Source organism: Pezoporus occidentalis, unplaced genomic scaffold (assembly GCF_034315485.1).
Source record: "Pezoporus occidentalis ecotype Australia unplaced genomic scaffold, CSIRO_AGI_Poc_V1 ctg86, whole genome shotgun sequence".
In the NCBI taxonomy this organism is placed as follows: Eukaryota; Metazoa; Chordata; class Aves; order Psittaciformes; family Psittacidae; genus Pezoporus; species Pezoporus occidentalis.
The window spans coordinates 9,367,836-9,395,688 of NW_026916220.1; the positions used below are offsets into that span (position 1 = coordinate 9,367,836).

General features: G+C 39.9%; 1 protein-coding gene across 1 annotated transcript in view; it reads left to right on the forward strand.

Moving 5' to 3' along the window:
- Positions 1-27,853, forward strand: part of SVEP1 (sushi, von Willebrand factor type A, EGF and pentraxin domain containing 1) — a 133,307-nt gene that overhangs the window by 65,982 nt on the left and 39,472 nt on the right. Inside the window, exons 14-34 of the mRNA XM_062604470.1 lie at positions 1,143-1,251; positions 3,169-3,354; positions 3,678-3,911; positions 4,418-4,579; positions 5,190-5,351; positions 6,010-6,171; positions 6,804-6,898; positions 8,023-8,119; positions 8,774-8,887; positions 9,757-9,870; positions 10,771-10,972; positions 12,038-12,195; positions 13,380-13,581; positions 14,208-14,383; positions 15,762-15,886; positions 20,237-20,360; positions 20,887-21,057; positions 22,498-22,671; positions 25,620-25,739; positions 26,584-26,760; positions 27,543-27,627. Of these exons, the coding sequence (XP_062460454.1) occupies positions 1,143-1,251; positions 3,169-3,354; positions 3,678-3,911; positions 4,418-4,579; positions 5,190-5,351; positions 6,010-6,171; positions 6,804-6,898; positions 8,023-8,119; positions 8,774-8,887; positions 9,757-9,870; positions 10,771-10,972; positions 12,038-12,195; positions 13,380-13,581; positions 14,208-14,383; positions 15,762-15,886; positions 20,237-20,360; positions 20,887-21,057; positions 22,498-22,671; positions 25,620-25,739; positions 26,584-26,760; positions 27,543-27,627 (3,149 nt within the window). The remainder of the gene's footprint in view (positions 1-1,142; positions 1,252-3,168; positions 3,355-3,677; positions 3,912-4,417; positions 4,580-5,189; positions 5,352-6,009; positions 6,172-6,803; positions 6,899-8,022; positions 8,120-8,773; positions 8,888-9,756; positions 9,871-10,770; positions 10,973-12,037; positions 12,196-13,379; positions 13,582-14,207; positions 14,384-15,761; positions 15,887-20,236; positions 20,361-20,886; positions 21,058-22,497; positions 22,672-25,619; positions 25,740-26,583; positions 26,761-27,542; positions 27,628-27,853) is intronic.

The following is a 27,853-nucleotide window of genomic DNA, read 5'->3' on the forward strand; positions in this document are numbered from 1 at the left end:
GAGACCTGGCACTCACAGATTTTTATTAAGCTTCCGAAGAGAACCTTTGCAGTTTTGAAAACCCCAGTCAATTGTTGCCTAAGTCAGTGTTGTTTGCCTTGTTTCTTGCCTCCCTTCCAACAGACAAATCTTGGCTGGTTTTATTTTTGTTCCTTTCCCCTGACAGCCAGTTACCACCAGGTTCCAGTGCTTGGACTATGACTGTTGGCAAGCAAAAGATAACAAGGGAAAAATGCTTAGTGAGCTGACCAAGCAATTCCATCATAATGCAACAAATCTGTGAGAACAGTCAGAAAAGCTGTGTTGAATATGCCTATGCCTATTCCCAAGAATTTTAAATTCTAATAGAGATCTGAAAAGGGGGATGGAATCAGCAAGAGCCATCTTTCCAATGAAAATTGATATGGAAAGAAAACAGAGCAATTTCAAAACATGACCTAGAGCCCAACTTGCTTGAAACCTGTCTGGAAAAAGCAAGAAATACAGATCTTATCAAAAGTCATGCATTTGCATGTTCTGATTTAATCTCCACTCCTTTTGTGTAGTATGAGGAAAAAATCAGCAATTCCAGAAGGGTTCTGTTGAATTTTCTGTTCCATGGTTTCTGTCCTTCTGAGACAACTTGCCCTGTCTCCTGAGGCTTCTTGGTGGAATGGATTAGCCCCTTTCTATGAGTAGGGAGAGGTGGAGATGAAGAAATATGGTTTGAAAGCTAGAAACAGTGACGGCATTGCTTAAACCTGACAGAATTACGAGTTACGTAGCTGGAAAAACCACAGATGTTTTCAAATGTGTGAGCTCATCTGTCGCCTTCAACAGCAAGAAACAAGCCTGAACTTAGTTCTGTATTTTGGGATTTCACATGCAAGAGTGGTTAACTGAATAGATGTCTTATTTTATAAGAAAGATCTTGTATAACAAAGAGCTTATTTGCCTACAGGTTGCCCGCTTATTTCTCAGATGTCTCAATAGAACATGCTTCTTTCAGCAGACCTTGCCAGGGCTAGAAGAGACATTAAAGGGGAAATCCAGTGTCACTGGTTGAAACAGTGCTTTACATTGTAACTAGAAGTTTCTATATGTCCCAGGAGGAGGATTTGTGGGTTTATTTTTTTAATATTATTCTTTTTTTATGTTGGAAGGTCCCGTCATTCTGTAATGATGTTGATGATATTGACTGCAGATTGGAAGATCAGACACAGAAACATTGCTTGGAATATAATTATGATTACGAAAATGGATTTGCCATTGGTAATTATTGATTGTATAGACTCTTAGCCATTCAGGTTTAATGCAGCATAGTTCCTTTTGTTCTGAAGTAGGCAACATGTTGTGTGAAATACTTTTTGAAAATAACAATAGGGCCCTTAAGATAGTAAACAATTACATAATAGGTTTTATAACAACATTGTGGACCTTTTTGCTCTCTAGTTTTGGTACTGCTTCCTATATAGCATAGAGGGAAAATATACTGAGATGCCTCATGATGGAGGGTGGGGAGAAGCATACACACACACACACTGTCCTACAAACCTGCTTAGTTAGCCTAGAGGAAAGCAACTTTTTAAAAACACACAGTTTCAAAACAAAATACTGCAAAAGTAGAATAGGTGGTTCTAGAGATTGTTAAGAAAATGAGGACCATCCTTGATGCTTGGTCCAATCAACAGAGAAGCCTTACAGTGTAAAGCTATACAAGCTTAAGTTTGCTCATTAGCTGTGAAATTACTTCCGGTATGCAAGGACAAATTTTGCAGGATGACTGCAGCTGTATCAGAGTGAAAGCTTTGACAGTCCTAGTGTTTGTTCCCACTTTGCCTTATGCCAAGTAACTTGTCATTTTCAGTTCATCTTTAAACAGGTTAGTGTCCATGTTGTACTGCTGCTGTCCTTGGCATTTCTGAGTCCCTTGGGGGTGCTCAAAGCAGAAAGGCTAAACACAGATAACTTATGTTACCTATCTTGGCAGGAAGCATTTTGGCAGATCAACATCAGAATACATACATAGGACTGTGGCTCTTTCACATGTTTATAGTGGAGGTGCTTGTTAAAATCTTCCTGCTTCTTCCTGTCCCCTTCTAGACATGCTTCACTGAGTTTGAGAGCACATTTGTTTGTAATCAGACATGGGGGGCCTGGGTGTCTAGTTTGCAGCTGTCATCAGACTAGGGATGAATACTGATGACAGCTGGAACTAATTTGTAGAGGCACTTGGAGGAAACAGTGTTGAGGACGTGGGATGTAGGGTCCTGTTCTTTTCTTGTTCGTGTAAACCTCTTACAATAACACTGTTGCAGTTTTTCTGGAGTTTCACATGATTATAGGCTGGGAAGGCAGATGAGAACTCGATCATAAGTGACAGCAGTTTAGAAAACTAGTTGTGCAATACTTGCACAGTATTAACCACGAAACTTGTCCCAGTTTCCATGGTATATTAACTATAATTTGCTTGTATTTACTATAATTTAGGTGACTGCTAACAGATAATTGGCAGAACTTTTTTCTATCTTCATGGTTTTAAAAATAGAGCTAGATCAATGAAATAGACAGTGATTTTATAATTTAGTCATTGCAAAAAGGTAGATTATGTACAGAAACAACTGTTTCTGTTTGAAAGCATGTCATAGGTGAGGGATATTTTAGGAGTGAATTTGACTCACCATGTAAAATAGGAAATGCCTGTATGTAGAGTATAAATATATAAGGTGATGATGATACCAGCCTTTTCTGAGAGGACAGGAAATGGTAGAACTACTCAGGAGTTGTGAGAAGATGCAGTGGAGACATAGCATAGGCCATGGTGGCTGTCATTGATCAGGAAGAGGGAGGAATATGGATATGTTTAAGAAGATGTTGCTGGCAGCAGAAGGTGCATGAAAGACAGGAAGGGAAAGAATTGTAACTTTGATAGCAGTATTTCTTTAAAGCTTTGTCAACTGCACAAGGTTCAGGATCTCTAGGATATCAGTTAGGAGTGGGACTGGTTTTCCTATTTTCTTTAGTCAGAATGCTAGTAAATAGGCACTTGTGCAGAGGCAAAGCCAGCACATATTGTCTGGAACTTCAGACAGACCCAGTTCTGTTGTGGATATATTTTTTGAAATAAGTATAGGCACTTATTTTCCACATGATGTTTCTTCTTTTCTGTTCTTTCTTAATGTCTCACAGGACCTGCTGGTTGGGGGGCAGCAAACCAGCTGGATTATTCTTATGATGATTTTATTGATGTAGCACAAGAAGACTTCTCCAGGCATCTCTCTGATTCTGTAAAGGCAGCACCTGCTCGAGTCAAAAGGCATAAGCTGAATGTTCCAATGACCGACCATAAAATCAAGTTAATATTTAACATCACAGGTGAAAGAGGTCAAAATATTGTCCTTCTCCTATTCCTTCTCCTTAAAAAACATGTTTTTAATACATTCAGTAGAACAGCCTTCTGTTCACAAAGCCTGCTGGAGATGTCAGGTTTTGGAGACATACATAGCCCCATTTTATCACAGGCCTTTTGTTTGGTGGAAAGATTGCAGTCTCATATTCATGGAGACCATTTGCACATGGTCTGCTTTCCATTTGCTACTGGCAAGCTTGAGTGTTACACTCTTGATATTCTCCAGCATGCACTGAAAGTGCTGACTGCAAAATCTGTGTGCTTTTTGTGTTTTCTGTTTATATTCCAGCTAGCGTGCCACTGCCTGATGAAAGGAATGATACATTGGAACTGGAAAACCAGCGACGGCTCCTTAAAACTCTGGAGACAATCACAAACAGGCTGAATAGGACTCTCAATAAGGAGCCCATGTATTCTTTTCAGTTTGCATCCGAAGTCATTGTAGCTGACAGCAACACTCTGGAGACTGAGAAAGCCTTTCTTTTCTGCCGGCCTGGTTCTGTGCTGAGGGGGAGAATGTGTGGTAAGCCAGATGATTTGTTCCTTGCATGTATTCAGAATCATTTTGAAAAGCTAAGTTTTAGAAGATGTATGCAGAAGGTTATGGTTTGACACAGTTCAGTGCTTATGGTCTCTTGGAACAATAAACTGCAAAAATGCTTTGTGCAGTTTGACTTCCAAAGGATATTTTTGTTTCTAACCAAGGTCTGTGGAAAAAAAGACACTTTTGTACACGTGATTCCAGTCCCATAGGGAAATCAGGCATGTCCACACTTGGTGATACAGAGGAAGATAGTGCTTGGTATGTAGTCTTTTAGTGCTATTAGTCTTGTGGGTGATGTGTAGCTAAGATAGGGAATTGGATTCCATTTCCTGTGCATAATGAAATCTTTGCAGTTTCCAGAGATACCCATTTGCTGAGGAACAGTCACATTTCAGATAAACAGGGTTTGACTAAATAGGAACTTGAGGCAAGGCAAGAATATGATTGTGCACTCTGAGGGGAACCTTATGTTTCCAACATTACAGTCAACTGCCCTTTGGGTACCTATTACTCACTGGAGCATCACACCTGTGAAAGCTGCTGGACTGGATCCTACCAAGATGAGGAAGGGCAGCTGGAATGCAAAAGTTGTCCCTCTGGTAGCTATACTGAATATCTACATTCTAGGAGCATCTCTGAATGCAAAGGTGAGAACTTTGTTTTCTTCAGGCAGCCACTTCTGAACACCTCACCTGTTGTACAGGTAAATTAAAAAAATCCAGGTTTTCACCACTGCTGTGGCATAGACGATGCCTGGGCAGGTGTTTTAAGAAGAGCTGGCCTCTGAAGCTTCGCTTCATTTCCGTCTTCTTTCTGTGAGATTCTGCAGGGAGTAACACACTTAAAATCATGCTGGCTTTGTCCTTGCAAGCCTCCCCATCCTATCATGATCAAAGATAAAATACTTGCATCCTACACTGCAGTGCTGGGGCACTGAGCACCTCAGCACCACTCTCTCTTTGTGACTTGCTCTGAAAAAGAAGTTCCTATTTTTATTTCCTGCTTATTGTCTTATCATTAATTTTGTTGATTAAAAATGAGTAATTGGATTGCAATAAATCATTTGTAAAGCTGATTGGAAGAGAACTAACTGGTCAATGATTAATTTTTTGCTCTTTGCACCAATTAGATGCTTCAGAGTAAACTCTTGAAATAAAGCCCCTGTGGTGTGTATTGTGATTTTGAATCATCTTCTAGGAATCAAGAACAATGTCTCCTGTTGGACATTGCTTAATCTTTATCAATTCTGCCTTATAGCTCAGTGCAAGCAGGGAACATATTCACCTAATGGTCTTGAGATCTGTGAAACTTGTCCACTTGGCACATATCAGCCAGCATTTGGATCCAGGAATTGTATCTCTTGCCCAGAAAAAACATCAACAGTAAAAAGAGGTGCAGTGGATGTCTCAGCTTGCGGAGGTTTGTAACAAAAAGGGCTATGAATTTTTTTTAATTAAATTCTAAAAATTTCTAAATGTTGTTTAAAGATCAGCTAAGGTAATCCAGTTCATCTGCCTGAGATTAAATTATGCTTTTGGTTAAGTGGGGACCAAACAGCATTTCCCAGCAAAATTTCCTGATACCCTGATTATTTCAAATGCCCTCCTTTTGATTTCCAAGATGGATTCTTATCTAACGATTAATAAAATAAGATACGTGATGGGTACCTAGAAGAAAATAAAACCTTTTTCTTTACAGAAGAGAAAGGGAATGATAGGATGTTTGTCACTATTATCTCCAAAGAACTTCCGTGTCTTCTGTACAAAAATACTTAATTTTAACACAGTGTGTTAAGGAAAGGAAGTTGCATATGAAAGCTTCCCATAGAATAGCAAAAGGAATAGACAGAAATAGTTCCCAGGTATTTCCGTAGTTCTTTGGGAACCACATGTCACCTAGCAGCACAATTTAAATAATCATCTCCTAAAGTCATGAATAATTCTTGGCAGGTTTCATCATATTCCTTTAAGTCTGAGGAGGGACTATGAAGGGAGGAGAGAAAATGGTCAGAAAGAGATGGAGGGAGGTAAGGTGAGGGTGCAAGTGATCACTCAAAAATTGTCCTTTTTTCTTGCAGTACCGTGTGTTGCAGGCGAGTTCTCTCGTACAGGTTTGACACCATGCTACCCTTGTCCCAGAGACTACTATCAACCAGACCCGGGAAAGTCCTACTGCTTGTCTTGTCCCTTTTATGGAACAACAACTGTCATTGGTGCCAGATCCATCACGGATTGTTCAAGTAAGCCAAATTACCTCTGCTGGACAAAGTGAATACAGGACACACCAAAAGGATGGCCAGCAGTAGCCTCAATAGGAAACATCCCACTTAATCTACTAACAAATGTAGACTTTCCATTTCAACCAGTGAGGTTCACAGGTGGTTTTGCCTACTGGTGGGCCTTCACGTTATGTGGAAGTGACCGTGTGATACACACTAAGGCTCAGTAACAGATATATATATATATATATACGTAGAGAGAGAGAGATAGATAGATATAAAAAGAGTGTGTATATACACACACACATATTGTATAGGTATCCTACATATATACACTCTAAATATATATATACACAAATATTAATATGCATATATGTATATAAGTATGCATAAAATATGTTTTATATGGACACACATATATATGTGTTTTAGAAATATATCTGCTTAGAAATACACACTAGTATAAATGTATTTAAAATACTATGTGGCTACTGTAAATTTTGCGCTTTTTTCCCCAGAAATTCAGGGTTTTTCTGCAGATTTTTAGATGCATTACTAACATGCAATTATTATGCCCTCTTGTCATACATTGTTATTAAGGGATCTTGTTATTACATTGTTATTAACAGCATGTTCATATCTTTCCTCTTTAGGTTTTGGCTCTACTTTTTCAGCAGCTGAGGAAAGTGTAATGATGGTACCAGCCTCTCCAGAAAATATCAGCAAGCAGTACAAAGTCAGCAGTCAGGCAAGGACAACATAGATTTTCCAGTGTTAGCTCAAATGAAAGAAAGAGTGCCTTATGCAGCAGTAAACGACTAAGGCCTTTTTAAATGTAGTTGTTATGCTCTCTGTATTTCCTGAAGAGATGATGGTGATGGTCTTGAGGGGAACACTCAAACTCTTTCTGTAATCATTAAAAAAGAAGCACTTTCACTGAACAAAGGAGGCTGCATGAACTATTGGCAATCTTCAGTTCTGGACTTGAAACTTCACCTGATGTATGAAATATTTAACATGCTTAGAAAAGAAGTATAAACTCCATGGAGGAGATTCAGCCACTCTGTAAAAACGTAGTTTGACCACACTCAGTCATCTGATGTTTTCATATGCTGAATTTCAGGAAATGCTACCAGACAACAGGTCCCAGTTGTAAAATCTTTGTTTTGCTTAGTGCAACATATATACACTTAGAGGAGGCAAGCAGAGCTTCCTTCTGTTGTGAGTACCTCTTTTGAAATACAGGTGGGTCCTCATGTGAAACTACCCAAGTGACAATGTTTGCCAGAGATGCTCCTTTAAACCCACCATCTCCCTCCCAGTGTGTAACTCTTGACTACTTTGGTTGAATCTGAAGTTAGGATATTGTGTGAAGAGGAGCAAAGTTGGCTGATAATAAATTTGGCTTGATCCATTATATCACATATGGACAGGCACAAGCTGATCTCCTGTGGTTTTAGTAAGCCCCATTTACTCAAAGGGTTTGCTGAATTCAGGTTTGCTACATAGAAAAAATAACGTCACACAGTAAAGTTCCCTACCAGCTCGCCTGATGAGCGGTAGGAAGTGAATAGCTGGTGTAAAAGGATATGGAGAACTCTCATATAAATATAGCATAATATGGGAACTGCAGTGATCACATTTGACTAAGTAAAAGGTCATTTTTAAATAATAATTCAGATTTCTATTATTTTTCTCTGAAAAAAAAAAGAAGATGGTTGATGTGAGGAAAGTCAAAGAGGAAGACATAGAAGTTAATGCCGGTGACCTTTTTTTCTAGCTTTCTAAAGTGACTGTTAGGGGGCGTCAGACTACTTTTTTCCACCTGTATTTCCACCTTTACTGTAATTGCATGATTCTTGCCTTTGACAGGTCTTTCATGAGTGTTTCCTGGAACCCTGCCACAACAATGGGACATGCAAACAATTGGGAAGTGGATATATGTGCATATGCCCACTTGGATATACAGGTAAAAAACTGAGAAGCAGATGAATGAGCTGACATGTCTCCATGCACTTGACATGGGCAAGAATAAAGGAGCAAAACATCTCAGTGCAAGAGTACGTCCTAACTAACTGGAATATCCATCACAGATTTAACATACATTAGTATTAAGAAAACAAATTGTCCCTCATGCTGTCACTGAATTATAGAGTGTTTAGCAGAAAAGGATTTTGAACGGTGTTTGTTTTAGTAGAGTTAGTGAATTTGAAAAGCCGATCACTTGGTAATATTGATAATTAGCAAAAGCTGAAAATTTGCGCTCTAAATAGCTACCACCAGATCTGCCTATACTTCTCTTCAGTGTTATTTTCCCAGTTCCTCCAAAGCAAATGGCTTACTATTCAACTACTGTCAAGAAGTGATCTCTGTTACTTGTGGTAGATACTAAGTGCCACTGTCTGGAACTAATCAGTCTGTTGCCCAATGTGCATGATACCTTTCTAATAATATTTTATCTCAGGTGTGTGTTAAAACACAATCTAAAGAGAATCTAAGTAAAACTGCATATCTAGTAATGCATGCAATTAATGTCATGTTTTTCTACATTGTCATGACTTCCACATTTCTGAACAATTTCAGGTTTTCTCTGTCTGTTCTCAATCCTCATTTTGCATTCTAGGCTTGAAATGTGAAACAGCAGTTGATGAGTGTAAGTCATCTCCTTGTCACAACAATGGGATGTGTAAAGATGCCATTGGGACCTTTATTTGCCATTGCCAACCAGGCTTTTCAGGTAGCTTTTTTCACTTCATAGCTCTTCTTCAGACTGGCATTGTTTCTGTGCCAAGTAGATAACAGAAAACACAAAGGCTGTGTAATTACACATCCTTGGAACTATAACACGAAAGCAAGCTGATATACAGGTTAGAGAAATGTTCTGCTGTGAATAGGTTTTGAAACAAAAGGATGAGCATTCAAGGATAGTCTTTGTGCATGCATGTGTGTGCATGTATACTTCTGTTTTGTGACATTTCTGGTCTGAAGGAAGAAAAAAAAGGGAATGAAGTTTAGGGAATTAGTAAATACTCTCAGGGAAAATGCTTCTGAGACTGAATATGGCCTGACTAGGCAAAGCTTTTATGCAGTTGCTTTACTGCAGCCCTATGAGTAAGTGAATGGTCTTTTTTCTTAGTGTTTTTTTATTCTCACCTTTACTCACCTTGAGGTTACTGAAATCTATGGGAAACTGACATGCTTGAGTATGTTACCACAACAGCACCTAATCTCTAAATATTGAAAAAAAACATTGAGGAGATAATTCTGTGTGGTTAAAATTAAAAAAGCCTCACATTTTCCACCAGAAATTATCTCCCTCATTCTTCATGTTTATGGCTATACATTGATCAACAGTAGCACTTACTGGATATTTATTAAACTTTATGAAGACAAACCGTGGGTTTCTTACCTTTCGGATCACATCTCAGTAACACAGATGATCTCTGTAGAAGTTCAAAGTAGTGCAGTCAAACATGGAATTTTATCACCTGCTCTCAGTTGCCTTTTGTTATGCAAGCAGTTTGGTGCTGTTCTGTCTTCTGCATTCAGTCATTGCAGCATGCAGACCTTGTCTTGATCATGCCTTATAACCCTTGCTGTTTGAAGGTCTCCTGTGTGAGGAAGATGTAAATGAATGTAGCTCCAGTCCGTGTTTGAATGGAGGCCACTGTGTTGATGGAGAGAACAGTTACCGCTGCACTTGTGCAAAAGGGTTCACAGGTACACCTTTTTGTGTTTAATTCAGCCTTCACTCTTTCTGACCAAAAAAGATGTCTTCCTACCCTGTCCAAAGTATTTTCATCTCATTGCTATGTATTGCATATGTTATGCATTGACATAGATGTGATAGATTCTTTAGGTCCATCTAATCCGTGTCCCTTTCTTGTAAGCATGGCTTCAGCAGGATATACTAAGTGGTCTGCCTTCTGTTACTGATTTGGCTAATTTATTGCGTGATGTTGAGGAAATAATAAGGACATTTACATGGGTGCAAATTGTTATTTTTAATTCTATATTAAAAAGAAAAATATTGTTATAATAGACAAGATGGTCTATAATAAAACTCCTTCCCATCCCCACACTCAGGTACCTACTGCTTTCATAGATTTCTGTAACAACTAAGCATATCTGTCAAATACCATGTTGCCAAAGAGCTCCACTGTAAAATCACCTGTAGTTTCTTCATTCTTAAGTGCTTGTAGATTGGAGCCTCTTTCATAACAGAAGTCCCAGAATTACATATTCATGGGTTTCATGTTTCTCTGTAGATTCAGAATTCCAACTAAACTCTTTTGTAGCAGCTTTTCATTAGCTGCTCGGAGTAGTTTCTCAAGTGATTTCCTGATTCAGTCCAAATTACTCACGCAATGGGCAGTATCCACATGAATTACCCACAGTGTGCTGACTTTTAATTTCTACAGCTGCAAAGATGGTGTCTGGAATTCTTCTATGACCACTTAAATTTAGTTAACAGATAAAAGCTTAAACCTTCATGCCAACCCTGCAGTTTGTTGTTTCCCAGAAGATTGGCAACAGTCCTTGAAAAACAGAGATAGGTTAGTAATTTTTTTTCCTAGGTTAATTCAAAGCAGAGTTGTGATTTTGTTCCTTTCTTCTCAGGTGCTCGCTGTGAAATGGAGGTCAATGAATGCCTTTCAAACCCATGTCTTAATAGGGCTATTTGTGAAGATCGAGTTGGCAGTTTCTCCTGCAAATGCCTCCCAGGTTTTGCTGGTGTCTTGTGTGAAAGAAACATCGATGAGTGTCTCAGCAGACCCTGTAGAAATGGAGCCACGTGCAAAGATGGTATCAACAGCTTCAGGTAAAAAAATAGGTTATTAAAGTAATACAGTGTGGAAATTCAGATGTGTTGTGATGCTTTAGCCTTCTTAGATTTCAGCAAGGTATTTCATAGCCTGATCCAATATCAAAGATATCCATATGGATGCTAAAGGAGATTTTAAAAGACAAGAAAATAAGTTCTAGTGTCCTCACGTTTAATAAATTCCAAGGTAGGCAGCAAAGAAAATATGCACAGTTTAAAGTGTAAGCATAGCATGGTTTTAATACTGACTGTTAAAAAAAATCCACTTTCTCAAGCTTCAAGGGCTTGTCTTACTTTCTCTTAGAAGAGTAGGCGATGGCCAGTTACGTACCTGATAATATTACATTTCTATAACCTGGAAAACATGTTATAGAAAACAGGAAAAAGATGTACATAATGAGAATACAAAGATTAAAACACAAACACCACTGGAATCTTCCAAATATTTGTGTGTGTGTGTGTGTGTGTGTGCTTTAGAATATCTAAACTCTGATCAGAAGTTACAAATACAAATAGCAGTGTCATATCACAGATCACTGTAGAGATAAAGAGATGAAACAGCTGTTACTGTCTGGATTTAATAACCCTTTCCCTCCCTAGAGCCCCAGAAGTTTTGCTGCCTTTCAAACACCTTGGTTTTCCAAGTACCAGAGGTTTTGGTGCTTTTCTAGTGCCTTGGTTTTCCCTCTACGTAAGCATATCTGCCTGAAAAGTCAAGTACCTCTGATCTGTAATTCTGTGGACCTAGAAGGCATGCTTCGCTCACCAGAACGCAGTGATTGCCTCTCCCAAATTCATATGAAGAAACACAGGCACTATGTTTAAATACTGTATTGTCCCTCTTACAAAGAAATATTATGCAGCTAACACAGTGCAAGCATACTTAAAGGAACAACCAAAATAGAACTCCATTAATTCTGTAGTGTCTGTTCTATTGATTTTGTCTATTTGATTTTGTTTTTTTCAGTATACACCATTCACACTGGTGAATATGGCTTCATGGCCAGGAGTCTTTGTCATGATGGAGCCACCTTTGAAGTGTACTTCTCTTTTCCTCCATAGGTGTCTGTGTGTGACAGGGTACACAGGACAAAACTGTGAAGTGAACATCAATGACTGTGACTCCAGTCCCTGCTTAAATCATGCCACCTGTGTGGATGCCTTGAACTCATACGTTTGTAAATGTCCCCCTGGCTTTACAGGCAGCAGGTGTGAAACAGGTACACAGGACCAAGTGTCAGAAAAAGGTGGCTTGACTCAGTCTCTGAGGGCAAGATTTGCACTGGCTGGGCTGATTTCATACAGCTTCACAGAAAGCAACTAGGGTCATGGGACTCTGAGAGGCTGTCTGTGACTGCAGTGTTAATAAGTATAATTGCAAACAAGTAACAGCATGTGTGCTTTGCTGTCTTCATTTCTCTTTTTTAAGGCACAGTTCTATCTTTTTAATACCTAATAGGTCTATTAAGCTTAGTTTGTATTCGTACTGTGTATCTGAGTTAATTAGCTCTTTCTGTTTCTTTTATTTCATGTAGGACTTTGCATCTCAGGGTTAGAGATTAGTATTTGGTAGTCCTAGCTTTCTAAGTCCTAAAGGCATAAAATTTCCTATGGCTAGGCAAAATGGGTCACACTTGCTTAATCTTCCTGGAATACGCTGGAGTTAGGCCACACAATCATGAGGCTCAAACCCATTTGTCTTTCAGTAACTCCATGAAAATTATAAAGTGTTATACTAGTAGCTGATGAATCTTTAAATGGAAGCTGAAGAGTCAGTAGAGGACGTACAGATCATTCAGACCTGCCATCCTATGCCAGAGTTTAGTAACACCCAGCTTTCAAGGAAGCTCCACTTGACATATTTGCATGTAGTATCCTTGTAAAGCATGTCATTCTTCATTGAAAAGCAGCACAGAAGTGCTGTTCCATACCAGCGCAGTGTATTTCAATACGTCTAGAACAGAAAAATCTTGTGGGTTTGTTTGTTTGTTTGTTTGTTGGGGGGGGGGGGGGGGGGGGTTGGGTTTTTGGCTTTTAATCTTAACTCTCGTGAATATAACAGAACCAGCTGATCACACATCCTTGGGTTGTTGGATGGCAGATGGGATATTTCATTTCATTGATAGAGGTCTGAAAAGGAAGGCTCATGTTCAGTTTTTGGTAGGCAGTGAGCTTCTTTTCCAGTTGTTTATCTTCAAACATTGTGTGTTTTCTTGCCTTGGAAAGCTCTGTATGCTGGCTGATGTTAGACTGCTATGCATTCTTTATAACTCTGAACAATGTAAAGTAAGTAATATTTGTAGATGGGTTGCATTCCATTTTATTGTATTTTCTTAGAATCCATTTGATTCTCTTTCTGGGTTTTCTGGAATGTAGCTCTGAAAACTCTTTGTCTTTGTTGCAGAACAGTCGTCTGGTTTCAATCTTGATTTTGAAGTCTCTGGTATCTATGGATACGTTATTCTTGATGGTGTTCTCCCATCCCTTGGTGACATCACCTGTACATTCTGGATGAAATCCACTGACACCACAAACTATGGGACTCCCATTTCTTATGCAGTGGAGAATGGAAGTGATAATGCATTTCTTCTGACTGATTACAATGGGTAAATTGCAGTTCTGCTTTTCCGTAGTGTATGGAAGTCTTGAATTGTTAAAGCATAGACTAGAAGTCTGAATATCAGCTTTGCTTATTTTGGGATAGAATAATTTGCAAACTCCATAGTTGGAGTTGTCTCTTTGTTTTGTTTTTTCTCCTTGCTTTTTTTCCTTCACTTTTTACCAAATACAAGTGTAATGGCAAGAAAGTAGTCAAGTTTAGAAAGCAGGATATTTTGCGTCTGGATTACATTTACATCATATTTAAATGGCACATTGATATAATTATTGGATGAAATGAAGCACTCAGAGTACCTGTAGTGTGATTCCAAACACAGAGATGGTTCCAGAGGGCAAGTTTAAGAATCCACTGTGCAGCTGTGATTTGGCTCTTCCTGTTTTGGTATAAAAGCTCGTTACTTATTTCACCATCCTTTGTATATAATAACCATAACTTCCAAGTTCTCTGAGAGAGAGCTATCTTGTGTGATCATCTGTCAAGAGAGATCTGTTGTATGATGTAGACATGGTTATGTCATTTGACAAATAACATTTTTTTGAGTCATGTGGGACAGGCCATGGTTTTAAAGTTGCTGCATGCAGCTGAGTATGCCTTCCTCTTCTTTCCATGCAGCTGGGTTCTTTATGTAAATGGGAAAGAGAGGATTACAGACTGTCCTTCAGTGAATGATGGTAACTGGCATCACATTGCAGTCACATGGACATGCACGGATGGGGCATGGAAAGTGTACATCGATGGAAAACTGTCTGATGGAGGCAGTGGGCTCTCGGTTGGCTCAAAAATCCCTGGTATGCTTTACTTATATTACAGCAGACCTGTTGCCTTCCTTCTGTTTTTATTGTGGAATTTAGTATGCCTGCAAGGAAATATTCATTTTGGTATTTTCACTGTGTTTCCACATTGTCCGCATTTATGCAGGTCTCTTGTTTGCTGTTCTTATTCATGAGGACAGTTCTCTCTACTTCACTGAAGACAAAGTGCACATTTCTAGGGTAAACTAGTAGGTAACTTGTTTTGTGGGTGATTGTTTAGTCCACAAAGGAGCCTGTGCTACTCTGATTTTGGAATGGCTTTTTGAGAATAGGTTTTGTATGCTACTAACTGAAGTTTAACTGGCATTTCCCTTACAAACATGTGCTAAGAGTTAATTGACTTAGGCTTCTCCTGTTACTTTTAGACATCTTTTTAAAGTTATGTTTGCATTTTTTCTAACAAGTTGGGGGTTGCTATTTCATTGTTTCCTGTGACCAGTGGTCTTTCTGGTAAGATCAGAAAACATGAAAAGGAATACCTTCAGCATTGAAGAGCTGTGAAAAGCCTGATATTAAATTGTTGCAAAGAGATTTGGGATTTATTCTGTTTTCATACTACTACCATCAGAATTTACAGAGAGTTTCAAAAACTATTCATATTAAAATAAAAAATATGGATGTGCGAAGCATTTTAGTCTGCACACCTCATGCTTGCCCCTGTCTTTCCCAGTTACATTGGAGCTATCTCCAGAGAAAAGACCTGAAGAACTGTGCAGTCTCCATTACTTTTTGCCCTTGTCCTCACAACCTGTGGCTTAGAAAATGCATGTTCGTATCACCTATGCTACTGGTTAAGGAGAGGAAATTTAACTTGTATGGCATGTCGGAACGTTGACTGTCTAATGACCAGTGTGCTTCTCAGGGTTTGGGATCAAATTTGTTCTGACTTTCTGAGCTTTGTCGAATACATATAATAAAATATATTTATATATATATATAAAATGTATTTATATATATATAATATATATAAATATGTATATAAAAAATATAAAATATGCACCACCTGCTCATTTCTCTGTAATACGCCTCAAAAAATGGAGCTAAAAATGGTCTTTTAGAGCCAATACCATTCCTGAAGCACCCATGTAAAGTTTCTGCCTCTCATCAGCGTGAGTTTAGTATTAATATGTACTTCAAAATTACTTCCAAATTGTTGTGATAACTGCCTCAGCCTACGATAAGGCTTCCCAGAGGTTTACTGAGAATTTGTTGGAGGTGGCTGATCTCCTGCACTACAAAGTCTTAGTAAGACAGCATAGCAAAAGTTCTGTTTTGGTAGTTTTTAGTCTTCCTGTGTGGATCCTTATCATAAGGCTTTGTTTCCTATCCCTGTTCTAATTCTCTGTGAGCTTAGGTGGTGGTGCACTTGTATTGGGTCAAGAGCAAGATCAGAAAGGAGAAGGATTCAACCCAGCTGAATCTTTTGTGGGCTCCATCAGTCAGCTCAACATTTGGGACCATGTTCTGTCTCCACAGCAGGTGAGTCCTTACTGCAGTGTTTCAGCACAGGGCTCTGAGCTTAGGATGAACATTTGAAAAGGCATTCCAAGTTAGCATACTGGATAAACCTGTATTCCCACAGAAGTCAGTGGGGACCAGATGAAGCTCTGGTTTAAGGTAATAATCTTAGCACAGTAAGTAAAGGTGTGATAAAATCAACACTGAGCTGTCTTCTATTTTGGCTGAGCCTTTCTATATTATGTAGCTTTGAAAGAGAAGTGAAGGCATGCACAAAAGCTAGCAATCCTGTTAGAACAGGGAGAAAACCCAATGAAATTAGCAAAGGACTTGTTTTACAGGTTATAATTCCCTCATCTTGCTGTGTGAAGTCACTGGTAAAACTTCAGAGGGGAGGCATCAGAATTTATGAATGCATTAGACATTATGAAAAGTCTGAATGGGCAGAGTAACTAAATATTAGGCTGTTTTTATTTACGTGCCAAAAAATAAAGGTTCGTCAATAAACTTTCACAGAGTTAAGAAATCAGTGTAGATCAAAAGATGTCTGCAAGGCCAGTGGTTGCTCAACTTCTCGTGGAGACAAGCTTCAGTTCTCAGTTATCCTCAGAGTGATTTTATAATTTTTTAACGTGCATTTGGGATCTCCCATTTCAGTTCATGAGCATTGTTTCTGTCTCCCACCGTGCACTGCTGTGAAGAGCCCGACTCTGTATACTTGATTACCTCCCCATAGGTACTGGGGGCTGCTGTTAGATGTCTTCGCTCCAGGCTGAACCAGCCTTGGTCCCACAGCCTTTCCTTAAAGGGGTAATGCTCCATTCCATCTCCTTTTTGATGCCCTCCCCTGAACTTGCTCCACCCTGTCAGTGTCTTTCTTGTCTGAGGAGCCCAAAATGCAATGTGGTACTTCAGGCATGGTCTAACAAGCACTGAGAAGAGAGCTTCCTGCATTTTCTGGTTGTGACCCTATTCACACAGCCAAAAATTATGTTGATCCTTATTATTGCCAGGGTGCACAGATGACTGATACTCTTCTCTGCCTGCCAGAGCCCCTAGGTCCTTTTCCATAGAGCTCCTCTGTCTCCAGGCTTTCCCCAGCCTGTATCAATAAGAGGTTTTTCCTGTTGAATTTCATGAGGTCTGTGTTGGCCAATTCCTCCAGCTTGTTAAGGTTCCTGTGGATCCAGTTCTGCCTTTGAGTATACTGATTGGGCCTTCCAGTTTGGTATTATCTGAAAACCTGATGACAGTGTACTCCATCACCACTTCCTGGTCACTAGTATTTCAATCCTGAAGTCAGAAATGATTAAACTGTTAGTAACGCTAGAATAACAAGGACTAATGTTCAAAGTTAGAGGCATTTCTTGGAGAAAAGGTCTTTGGGTTGAAAGGTTTTGCTGTTCTCCTTTTTAAAGTTTTACCACTATTTGGAGATTTGCTAGCCATGATCCAAATAAATAATGAACAGAAAATAGATGCTTCAAGCATCCAAGTGTCTCCTCTCTCTCTTTCTCCTTTTCTTTGATATTTTGTCTTTCTGCTAGGTTCAGAACTGTCCAGCAATCTGCTACTGTTCCTGGCTTTTGGGGTCACTAATTGTTGCATTGCCAAGTCAAAATCTTAAGGGTTTTGCTCACTAGCAGTTTTGAAGCTCGTAAGTGTACATGTGGTTTTACAGAACACACTGTTGAAGACATTAAGTGCAATTTTCTGAGTCTTTCTCAATAGTGACCTGTCTAATCAAGTGATGGGCTTGGTTAAATTCCTGTTTGCTTCAAGTGCAGTACAATTAGGACAAGGAAGAAAATCCTGCCCTTCATTTGTGGTATCTTTATTACTTATCTGGAAAGACAGATGTGAGACCAGGCAGGATGCTGAGCCAAGTAAGCTTCCTATAAAATTATTACCTCATTCTTTTCAGAGCTTAGGATAGTAAATCACTATTATTGTCTCTTATCAGGATTACTGTGGCCAGCTGGAACTGTTCAGTAAGTCTTAACCTTCCTATTCTCAGCCATGAAGGAAAGCAGGGTGACAGGATATGTTGTCCAGTAAGAATAACATAAGGCAAAGTCTACTCTTAAGACTTTTCTTTGTGTACTTCAGTTGCTCATCCACTTGCACATTAATTTTCTATAGACAATCCAACAGTCTGGTTGTTTGGTTGCTGAGCACACAACAATAGAAATATGAGTGGTCTATGGGACTGTGAGGTCCTTTCTGGCTCTCCATTCCCCATCATATGGCTTGGAAGGGCTGATTCCCAAACCTGCCTTTCTCGCACTTTCCCTGCAGATTCCTAGCAGTTTGTTTACAGCCCTTGGCCTAAGCAGTTTTCACCAGCACATACTGTTGAAGTGAAATCTTTGGAACAGACTCAGAATAAACAGAGCAGATTGCTCTCTTCTCCAGCTAAGCTGACCCTAGAACAGTCTGATCCACCTCACTAGCATTCAGGGTAGGGGAAATGTGAGAATGATTCAGTCTGCGGGTCATGGTGTACCTTCCTTTCTGACAAAGGACAATGTAGCACATCATTCTTGGTAGTCCACTGGAGACTTGACAGAAGCCAGACACCCTTCTGTGTCTGAAACTGTCTGCACTGAAAAGTGCAGTTTCAATACAGTTTGACATGAACTGGGCACTCTTGTGCTTTCTAACCAGTTAGTTGTGCCCTGAAGCCATGCTACATCTACTGATGGATAGGCTGGTTGTGTTGAGATGTACACAGCCCACTGGGCTGCTCATCTTTGCTCTTTTTTTCACACTGCTGAAGGTGACATTCCTTTCTCCCTGCCAAGGAACTACTGGAATGTCCCTGCAGCATGGAAGAGCCAAAGAGTAGGAAGTAGTCTCAGTAGCCTAATTACTACATGTTTTCTAAATTGAATAACCATCTTTTTTCCATAAACCACTTCCCTCCCTGATATCTTAAAAGAATAGGAAGTCCTTAATTACCACTTTACTGCACATTTATCCTCCTCAGGGCACATGTGGTTTTTTCAGCAGTTCCATGGCTGAGATATAATGGCATCTACGCTGACAGGGGGAAACGTAATGAGGAGTGCTGTTCCAATAATGCACCATAATCCCAGTCACCTTCTGGGTCTACATTTCCTTTCTGTTCCTGGAGTTACAGTTCGCAAAGGCAGTGCTGAGTGAATTCAAAGCTCTCGTCTCTCATTTGCAGTTCTACAACACTGTTATGTAGCAAAATCTCCCTGAGCAGCCAGTGGCACTAGACAGCCTTCTTTTTTACAAACACCGGTGTCAGGACGTCTGAGCTCCTTCCAAGGAACCGCTACGGAATATTTATGTGACATCCCATCATTAAGGATCTATCTGCATATTCTTACTATTGCATATAGTTTACACAGGTGTCTGAATAGCTTAAAAGCATTGTTGCATCTGGTATTGTAGTCCCCAGGTTCCTTCTGTTGGTGGCCAGACAGAAATATGATGTCATTACTATGAGTAATGTGACTCAGAGTCACAGTGGAGAAGCACAAATATTTTCACTTTATTAACTTTTTTTTTTATTTTTGCATTAGAACACTGTACTGACATAGCTTGAGGATTCACATTGGTATTTCATTTTCTTGCAGTAAGAATGCAAAAGAAACCCCTAGTGGTGCCATTAAAGAACTCATGTTTTAAACAGAAAACTTTTCCATCAAAGAAATTTGACCAGATCTGCTCTCAAGATAGTAATCTGCTGCTGATCTTACAGTGTGTTCCTTTTTTTTTTTTCCTATCTTTATTTTGCCTATGTAATTCCTATTTCTGTACTTGGTTAGTTGTGGCCCTGTCCTGCAATGCCAGTACTGCTGTTAGTATTGGTGTGGGTAGGCCTTGCCTGCAGTGTTTTGAAGAGCCTAGTACATTGAATTCACAGAACTCGTGTCCTGGAAACAGCAGCTATATTAAACTGCTCCTTTTTGTATTTCTGTTCCTAGCAGAGTTTGCAGAATGCAGATCTTCACCGTCAAATTCCTCTTGGCTCCTATTTGACATTTTTCTGCAAATCAAGTTTTGTCTTCAGGTTGCATTCTCGTATCTGCCTTTTGTGTGACATAAATACACACATTTACTTTCACATTAACAAACCCAATTGTGTTTCAAGAACTGTGTTACACTTTACTTGTATTCCTTCATGTGTTGCCTCAGCACATGCCTGTCCATAGCTAGCTGCTTGTAAGTATAGAATAACAAGCAGTTCAGCCAGAAGCATCATGTGCTAGGAGGAATAAACATCGCTTATTCAGTGATTTTTTCTAGCGTTGCATGTAGATGGGGAAGGAATATTTTTTACAATTTTTTCCCACATGGTCTTTAAACAGCACCTAATCAACTGTTTTAAATCCATAGGTAAAATCTCTGGCTACATCCTGTCCAGAAGAACTCCAAAAAGGAAATGTACTAGCCTGGCCAGATTTCCTGCCAGGAGTTGTTGGAAGAGTGAAGATAGATTACAAGAGTATATTTTGTGCTGGTTAGAACTTTATTTTCAGAACCCTTTTTTTCTGAACAATATTATAAGACACTTTTATGATGTCAAATATGCTAGCTTGCAGCCTTTGCCCTACTAACCTTAAATGAATTATTTTGATAATTTGACCGTTAGAACATTCAGTCCTTCATTCCTCGAATTCCAGGATTTTGTAACAGAAGTTCACTGGAATTTCTGACAGAGATTTATTGCTTCCTGAACTGAGATGGGGAAAGAGTGAAGATGGTGTGGGGCCAGAAAGAATTTTTTCTTGTCTATTATTCTAAAAATATAGTAGGTATTAAAATACTTCCTGCCTCCTTACCTCTTCTCCTACAGACTCCTTTTCTGATGTTATATGTTGATGATTCTCAAAACCTTTTGAACCTGAGCAGAATGTAGCATACATTAACACTTCCCAAAGCTTTCTCATAAGTAAACTTACACAGGATCAAATAATTAGAAAACAAATTTATTCATTTCAGCACATAGATATATATCTTACTGTGTGCATGTGTTTTGTCCACAGACTGTCCCTCTTTGCAAGGATCCGTACCACATCTGCGGGCCTCTTCTGCTGATTTAAAGCCAGGATCAAAAGTGAGCCTTTCCTGTGACCCAGGCTTCCAGATAGTAGGAAACTCTGTTCAACACTGCCTTAACCTGGGACAGTGGACACGGCCTTTTCCCCGTTGTGAAAGTGAGTTGTCTTAGCCGTCTGGCAGGGTTAAGAAATCCTGGTTCTTATTTGTACCCTATCATTATTCATGGCCTGATAATCCTGCAGCTGTGATACACTTGAATCCATCCATGTTACAGCATATGCATACATGCTTAAAGCTAAAGTTACTGAGCAGGAACTATACCATGATCAAACCATGACCTGATGATGCCACCTTTTTGAGTCAGTTTCTAATGCCCATGGCAGAAATGAGTCTATTTGGATCCACAGTCTGATACTCCAGGCATTCCTCTGCAGTGGCATCAGGAGTGTGGAAGATGCACAGGAAATTCTACAGTATCTCTGTGATTTTTAAGCATCACTTAGAACTTCTGTTTTTAAGTATGTTACAGAGTAATTTCTTTAAAGGTAGCAGGTATTTCTGTCAGAAATTAGAAGTGCTCAGCCTGTTTCACAGGAACATGGCGAATTAAAGGCAGTTGAAGATAGCTATTTTCTGCATAAAGAACTACAGGGCTTATAGTGGAAGGTGTGGTACAGAAAAGGTTCTTCTACTGATGAATCAGGCTCATTGACATCATTGCCTTCACCTACCAGGATCCTTTTCCTGTACCAGAGATCCCCAAAACCACAGGTCCCCATCCGCTGACAGCCTGTCCATTACAGGTTCTTCAGTTCTATCCCTCTGTAGCAAGTACTTGGCTTCAGTTACTATGGGCTCTAAACACTTATTATAAACAGTATATTTTTGTGTGATCCTTGCACATAGCTTGCTACAAGACTTGCTACAACCCATGTAGTTAGACAGATGAGCTTTATAGCTGTTGGAATAAGTTCATCTCATCTTGATTGAAATGAAGATGCACAGAATCAGCTCTCATAGGATAAATAGCAACTTCCAGCAGGCAGGTATAATGATGCCTTCTGCTGGCACAGCTGGGATCAGAAGGACTTATTTATTCCAATTTCTCTCATTGCTCATTTCTCCCTGGTCTCAGACCAGTACTGTAACCTCTTAGGAGTAATCTGTTAGCTAGTTTTGCAATGTTCAAACACAGTAACATTGAGCTTGTTTTTCAGTGAATGGAAATAACGGGGACCTCCATGGAGGCAAGCTTACATTTCCTTTTTTCCTTAAACTCACCAAGAATCAGTGATTATCAGGGGTAGTGTGCTGTGATTGAAGGGCATCTGCTCAGATCTCAAATGATGGATGGCTCCTCCAGAGCTAGGAGAATAGGAGCTGGAGAGTCCTGCTCATGATTGATAACCGACTACAAAACAAGCGCCTCCACAAAATCCACTCAATGAGCATCAGGAAAGGTCTGCGCCCTCTTGTGGACAGGATTCTACAGTTGTAGAGGAAAGAATCTCCAGTGATGGCTCTCATGTGGAACTATGAAGTTGATCTGTGCTAGCTCTGCTAATGTCTGTGCTTTCTTTTCACTCATGTCGCAGGAATCAGCTGTGGAGTGCCTCCACCTTTAGAAAACGGATATTATTCAGCTGAGGACTTTTTTGCTGGCAGTACCGTCACCTATCACTGCAACAATGGCTACTATTTGTTGGGTGACTCCAGGATGCTGTGCCTGGACAATGGGAGCTGGAACAGCATTTCACGATCTTGCCTTGGTGAGGTGTACCATACACTTGGGTGCCATGGGCTGTGCACTTCTCCCGTGCCCTTGGGTTTTGGTGGGTTTTCATTTTGAAATTGTGAAGACTGACCAGAGTCTCAGAAATCACTGCAAAATATTCACTTTTCTGAAATACTGTGCTCAGCATTATATTACATCAAAACGACATTCTGACATCTTTCTGTGTCAGTCCTCTCGTATGCCCCACATCCTGTACTTAATAAGCCTTCATTGCACTCCCAGGCTCTTTCCTCCTAGGTTCATTTAGCCCTAGAGTTCTTGCATTCTATGCTTCTAACCTGTACATTTCCCTGTGCTTCAGCACACTCTCAGTGTCCCATACTTCCTGACCAGATACTTTTAGGTGTTCCATGCATGGAGGGTGGAATGTTTAATATCAAGTTTATTTATTTGAATATAGTTGATGCTACACAGGATTTCTGACTTATCAGAGGGATAAAACATGTACTGCATAATGCAATACAAATAAATGCAAGTTATACTTAGCACAATATAGCAATTGCAATATACAGTTCAGTCACAATAGCAACGTGTTTCCCATTATCAGTCTATAATATGGTCTCTGTCATGACGCTAGCTGTCCTCAGTAGCCAGGAATGAATAAATGGGTTTAAAGCCAGCGAAGCCCATTCCCAGTTGTCTGGTTTTTATACCCTGTGTTGGCCTGAGCCACGTATTCAATTCCCCCTCACCCCGTGCTGGTGCGGCTCACTCAGGGAGATGTTTGCACTCTTTTAATGTATTTACACCACCAGTTGATACACTGGTTGATAGCTGTTTACTTAAAACAAAGACCACCTTCCCATCCCCTTGTGTTGAGTCAGCTTCTCTGTAACAGCGATGGTCAGTTACATCATGCATTATTCCCTGAGCTTCATGGGGCAGATCACCTTTGCCCGTCTCCTCTGAGCCCTCTTCTGTTGTGAGAGTTTATTATTCAGTCGTATGCATCTGTCAGCCAGCAGCATTGGAAGGCAGGGAGGGCACTTGTGAACACAGATGACATAGTTGCCACACCATAACTTCCTGATCAGATGGGTCTGATGTACCAGATGCAGCTTCAGGAGCTGAAAGGTGAGACACAGCAGCATTGTACTGCGTACAGAGGACTGAGTGTGGCTGTTCTTTTAGGGCCATGTTTTCAGCAGATCTCTGCTGGAACCCACTAACTAGTTGCACTTGCACTGGTGCTGTCTGAGTCATACCTAACAATTTGTAGGGTAACAACTGCCAAAATTTGTGTTTGATCTGACTCTTAATTTTGTGTAGGAATGGCACATATTTTTTTCAGTCAACATGAGCAAAAGGAATGCCAACAGTCTTTTAGTTCTGCCAAAATTCACTTTGGCATAGGACCCACCTGGTTTCATAGCAGTTTCTACCTGGACTCCAGAGCCTCCAAACAGACTCAATATGTTGTTGCTCTCTTTGCTTTACCCCTTTGCACTTTATACCCAGGCTCAGAGCAGATGCTGCAAGGCATCAAATAGTTTGATGTCTGTGCAGTAGGAAGCATGGTGTTGAGAAGGAAAACCCCTGTGCCCCACTTTCCAGCTTGCCTTGTCTCTCATGAAGCAGAATAGATTTTGGGGAAAATGAAAACAAGAGTGGCTTTGGCTCCCTGACCCACCCTTTACCTTTCTGATTCATACTCCAGGCACGTGCTAACAAAGCCTGGTACACCTGTGCCCTGGGACATTCCTTTTACTCTATTACAGATCTGATTCTCTGTGTTATTCCACTCTTCTGCTGCCTTACAAGACGTTATGAGAGGAGCAGTCATTCCAGTTCTGCTCTGATACCACTTTGCATTCTCCTGATGCTTTTGTGATTGAGAACTGTTTTGATTTTAATGTGCAGGTTTTATCCTGCATGTCAGAAAGTAGCTCCTTTTCAGAACATTGTTGGGTTCCCTTCATGCTGGACTGCTCACTCAGCAGTGAAGAATAAACACACTAATTCAGTAAATTTTGTTGCTTTTTTAACCAAGTTGCCTTTTTTTTTCTCTCCCTGGCAAAGAGCTCCACATATCCATCTTCATGCTATACCAAGATCAGTAGCTGTCCTGTAGCAGGGCTTTTAAATGAAGAACTGTTCTAACACTCTGATTTATATGAAGAATAATCCCTGATGCCTGCATTTATCAATTAGATAACATGAAATTGACCCTTTGCAATTTATGACTCATTGTTTACATACCAAGGATGCTTCTGTACAGTCAGGATTTGAAAGCTGATAGGAAGTATTCTGGAGTGAGGAATTTTTTTTCATTTGTTTTTGCTGTACAGTACCAAGCTACATGGATCATAGATCATCAGTCAGCATTTATAAGGCACTACTGTGTATAAATAGCTAATGATAATAACTAATGTATTTTGAACTCATTTTAACTTTTCTGGCAACTGCAGCTACTTCTTATTCCTAGTCTAATGTAATTCTCTTCAGCAAAGATGGGGCTGTAATTATATGTAGTGTTCAGAGTGTTTCCCCCCTGGGCTGTTTTCCTGTCTTACAGGTGGGAAGTTTGCAGTATAGAGGATTTCCCAAGCAGGTGTTCAATATAGGCGGCCTCTCTCCTAGTGACTGTCCAAACTGGTAGTAGCAGCACATGAGGCACAATTGTCTATTGTTTTACTACTTGGAAACTGGATACATTTTGTGGAAGTGTTGACTGAAGGTTAATAGGATTGGTCTCTGATTTTCTCATATTTCACAATACTATATAGTAAATTATTTTGAAAGCATAAATATTAATTTAAATAGTAAATATTTTTACTAGTGCATCAAAAATGTGATTGACATAGGATTGAGTTTTAATTATACTAATTAAAGGGATTCTTCTTGACAGTGAGACAAATTTAAAGCAGATGCTTGCTGTAAATAGCACCCTGAAGACATCTTCTTTGTGTTTCTTTTTGGTAGATGTTGATGAATGTGCTGTTGGATCAGACTGTGATGAGCATGCGTCTTGTCTCAACACAAATGGATCATACGTTTGCACTTGCATCCCTCCTTACACAGGAGATGGTAAAAAATGTGCAGGTATGGGAAAGAAACATGAGGCAGGCCTTTCCAAGGTTCTGTATAGGTCAGTATCCTGCCTTTCACTGTAGAAGACAGTTGGCAGTAACTCGTATCTGGGGAGGACAGGACAGGCATGCTCTCATCTGCAGGTCACTTTGACCTGAAAGAAGCTGTGATGAAGTGTCTCCTTTTGTTTCTTGATAACTCGCCTCTCCCTGGAAACACAGCTGTCATTTGGGATTCTGCTTTGAGACATACACACCTGCAAAATCCTCTTGCACGTGGAGCACATACACGGAATAGCTGGGAAGGCCACAATGTGTCATTTCTCAGAGCAAGCTGTTCAGTGAAGAAATAATTGAATGCAGGCATCTGACAAGGGCTTGAGCTGCCTGTGAAAACATTAAGCAAGGTAACTTTCCATGAAGACAAGACAGTGGCATAGGTAAGGGGTTTAGAACTAGATGAAGTATAAGGTCCCTTTCAACCCATTCTCTGTTTCTATGTTAGGTTGGGATAAAGGGTAGCTTAGTTGATTTCCTGTTCGGGGCTACACATGCTGGAGTGGGCTTTCCCTCACAGAGGGGAAAAATGACTGCAAGATGTGTTTGCTTCTGATAGTGAATGCAAACTCATTTGCAGAGGACTCTTCCATACCAAGATTAGCTTACATTCGCAAGTCGTCAGTGCCTGTCACTTACATAACAGAACAGAGAAAAGTTGTTAAGGCTGTAAACTGCTAATGAGTGGTTTCCGTGTTCTCTACCTTCCTGCTTTCAGAAAATTCCCAAGAATAATCTAATGTAACTTGTTTATAAAATCTGATAGTTATATTATTAATTATTTCTCTTCTCATCCTCAGAACCAGTGAAGTGCCCGAATCCCAGAAATCCAGAGCATGGCCATTTTTATGGGGACACTTATGGTGTTGGCAGTGAAGTAACATTTTCCTGTGAAGAAGGGTTTCATCTGGCAGGAGTGACTAAACTTACATGCATGGAATCTGGAGAGTGGAGCCACCCAATACCATATTGCGAAGGTGTGGTTCCTGGGAAGAATGCATATTGTCATGTGTGGTGTTAGGTGGAAGGGGAAAGTAGTAGTTTAGAGCCTTTAGAGACCGCAGCAGCTAATGAAACCCTGTCTTAGCAGACCTCTGTCTCAGTGTTGAAGTCCCTGTTGTCTTCAGAGACGTAAGCACCAGTTGAAGCTTTTCCAACAGTTGCCGTATTCATAGTGGCTCTCTCCTACTCAGATTCTCTGAAGTGCCAAATGTGTAGATTTATCTCATTGTAATGCAAACACTGAAAGTGTCTTTCTTCTCCACCCAGCCTCCCATTTTCAAGGAACTTGTGGGAACTTGATGTCTTAAAGCTAATTAACTGTGTTTCAGTAAATAAAGAGCAACCAGAGAGGGCAGGCTGGTGCATGTACATATACATGGTATAACTGAAGAAATTTCTTCAGAAAACCAGAGCTAACATGATGAAGCAATAAGGTAAAATGAAGGAGTGACAAAGATGATGTCAAAACCACAATTATTTTGTCCATAGGGACGGATGAATATGGAGTCCTCTTGACAGTCAAGTGTGTGGTTTGTATAAAAATTCCAAATAACCTATTTCCAGTTAGTCCAATTTCTCAGTCAGGTGGACTCAGGTAAAGAGCCCTAAATGTCAGTTATAGCTAAATCAAGAACCCAGTGTTACCTAGGTCTTTAAACCTCTTTAAACCTTTTAAGAGAAAAAGCAAATTCTGATTGTGTGTTCTTTTTTTATTTGTGTTGTTATCAACCTTTCCTGTGATCCTGTCTTTTTAAAGCTGTATCCTGTGGTGGTCCAGTTATTCCAGAGAATAGTGCCATTTTGGGCTCAAATTTTACATACCAGAATAAGGTGGTGTACAGGTAGGAATTCAGTATCTTTGAAGTACTACATTAATAATTGATTGAGAATCAAAGGAGAGTATGGCTGAATTGAGAGAGTGGTTAAACTGAAGGAGAGAAGCAAGATGGTATTACAGTAATGCAAAGACTTTTGGCTGTAGCTGTGGCTATTCACTAGCAGAGCTGAATATTTACTCCAGTACTACCTTTCTGTGCCCTGCAGAAAAGGATGGTGTATGTAGGTGTG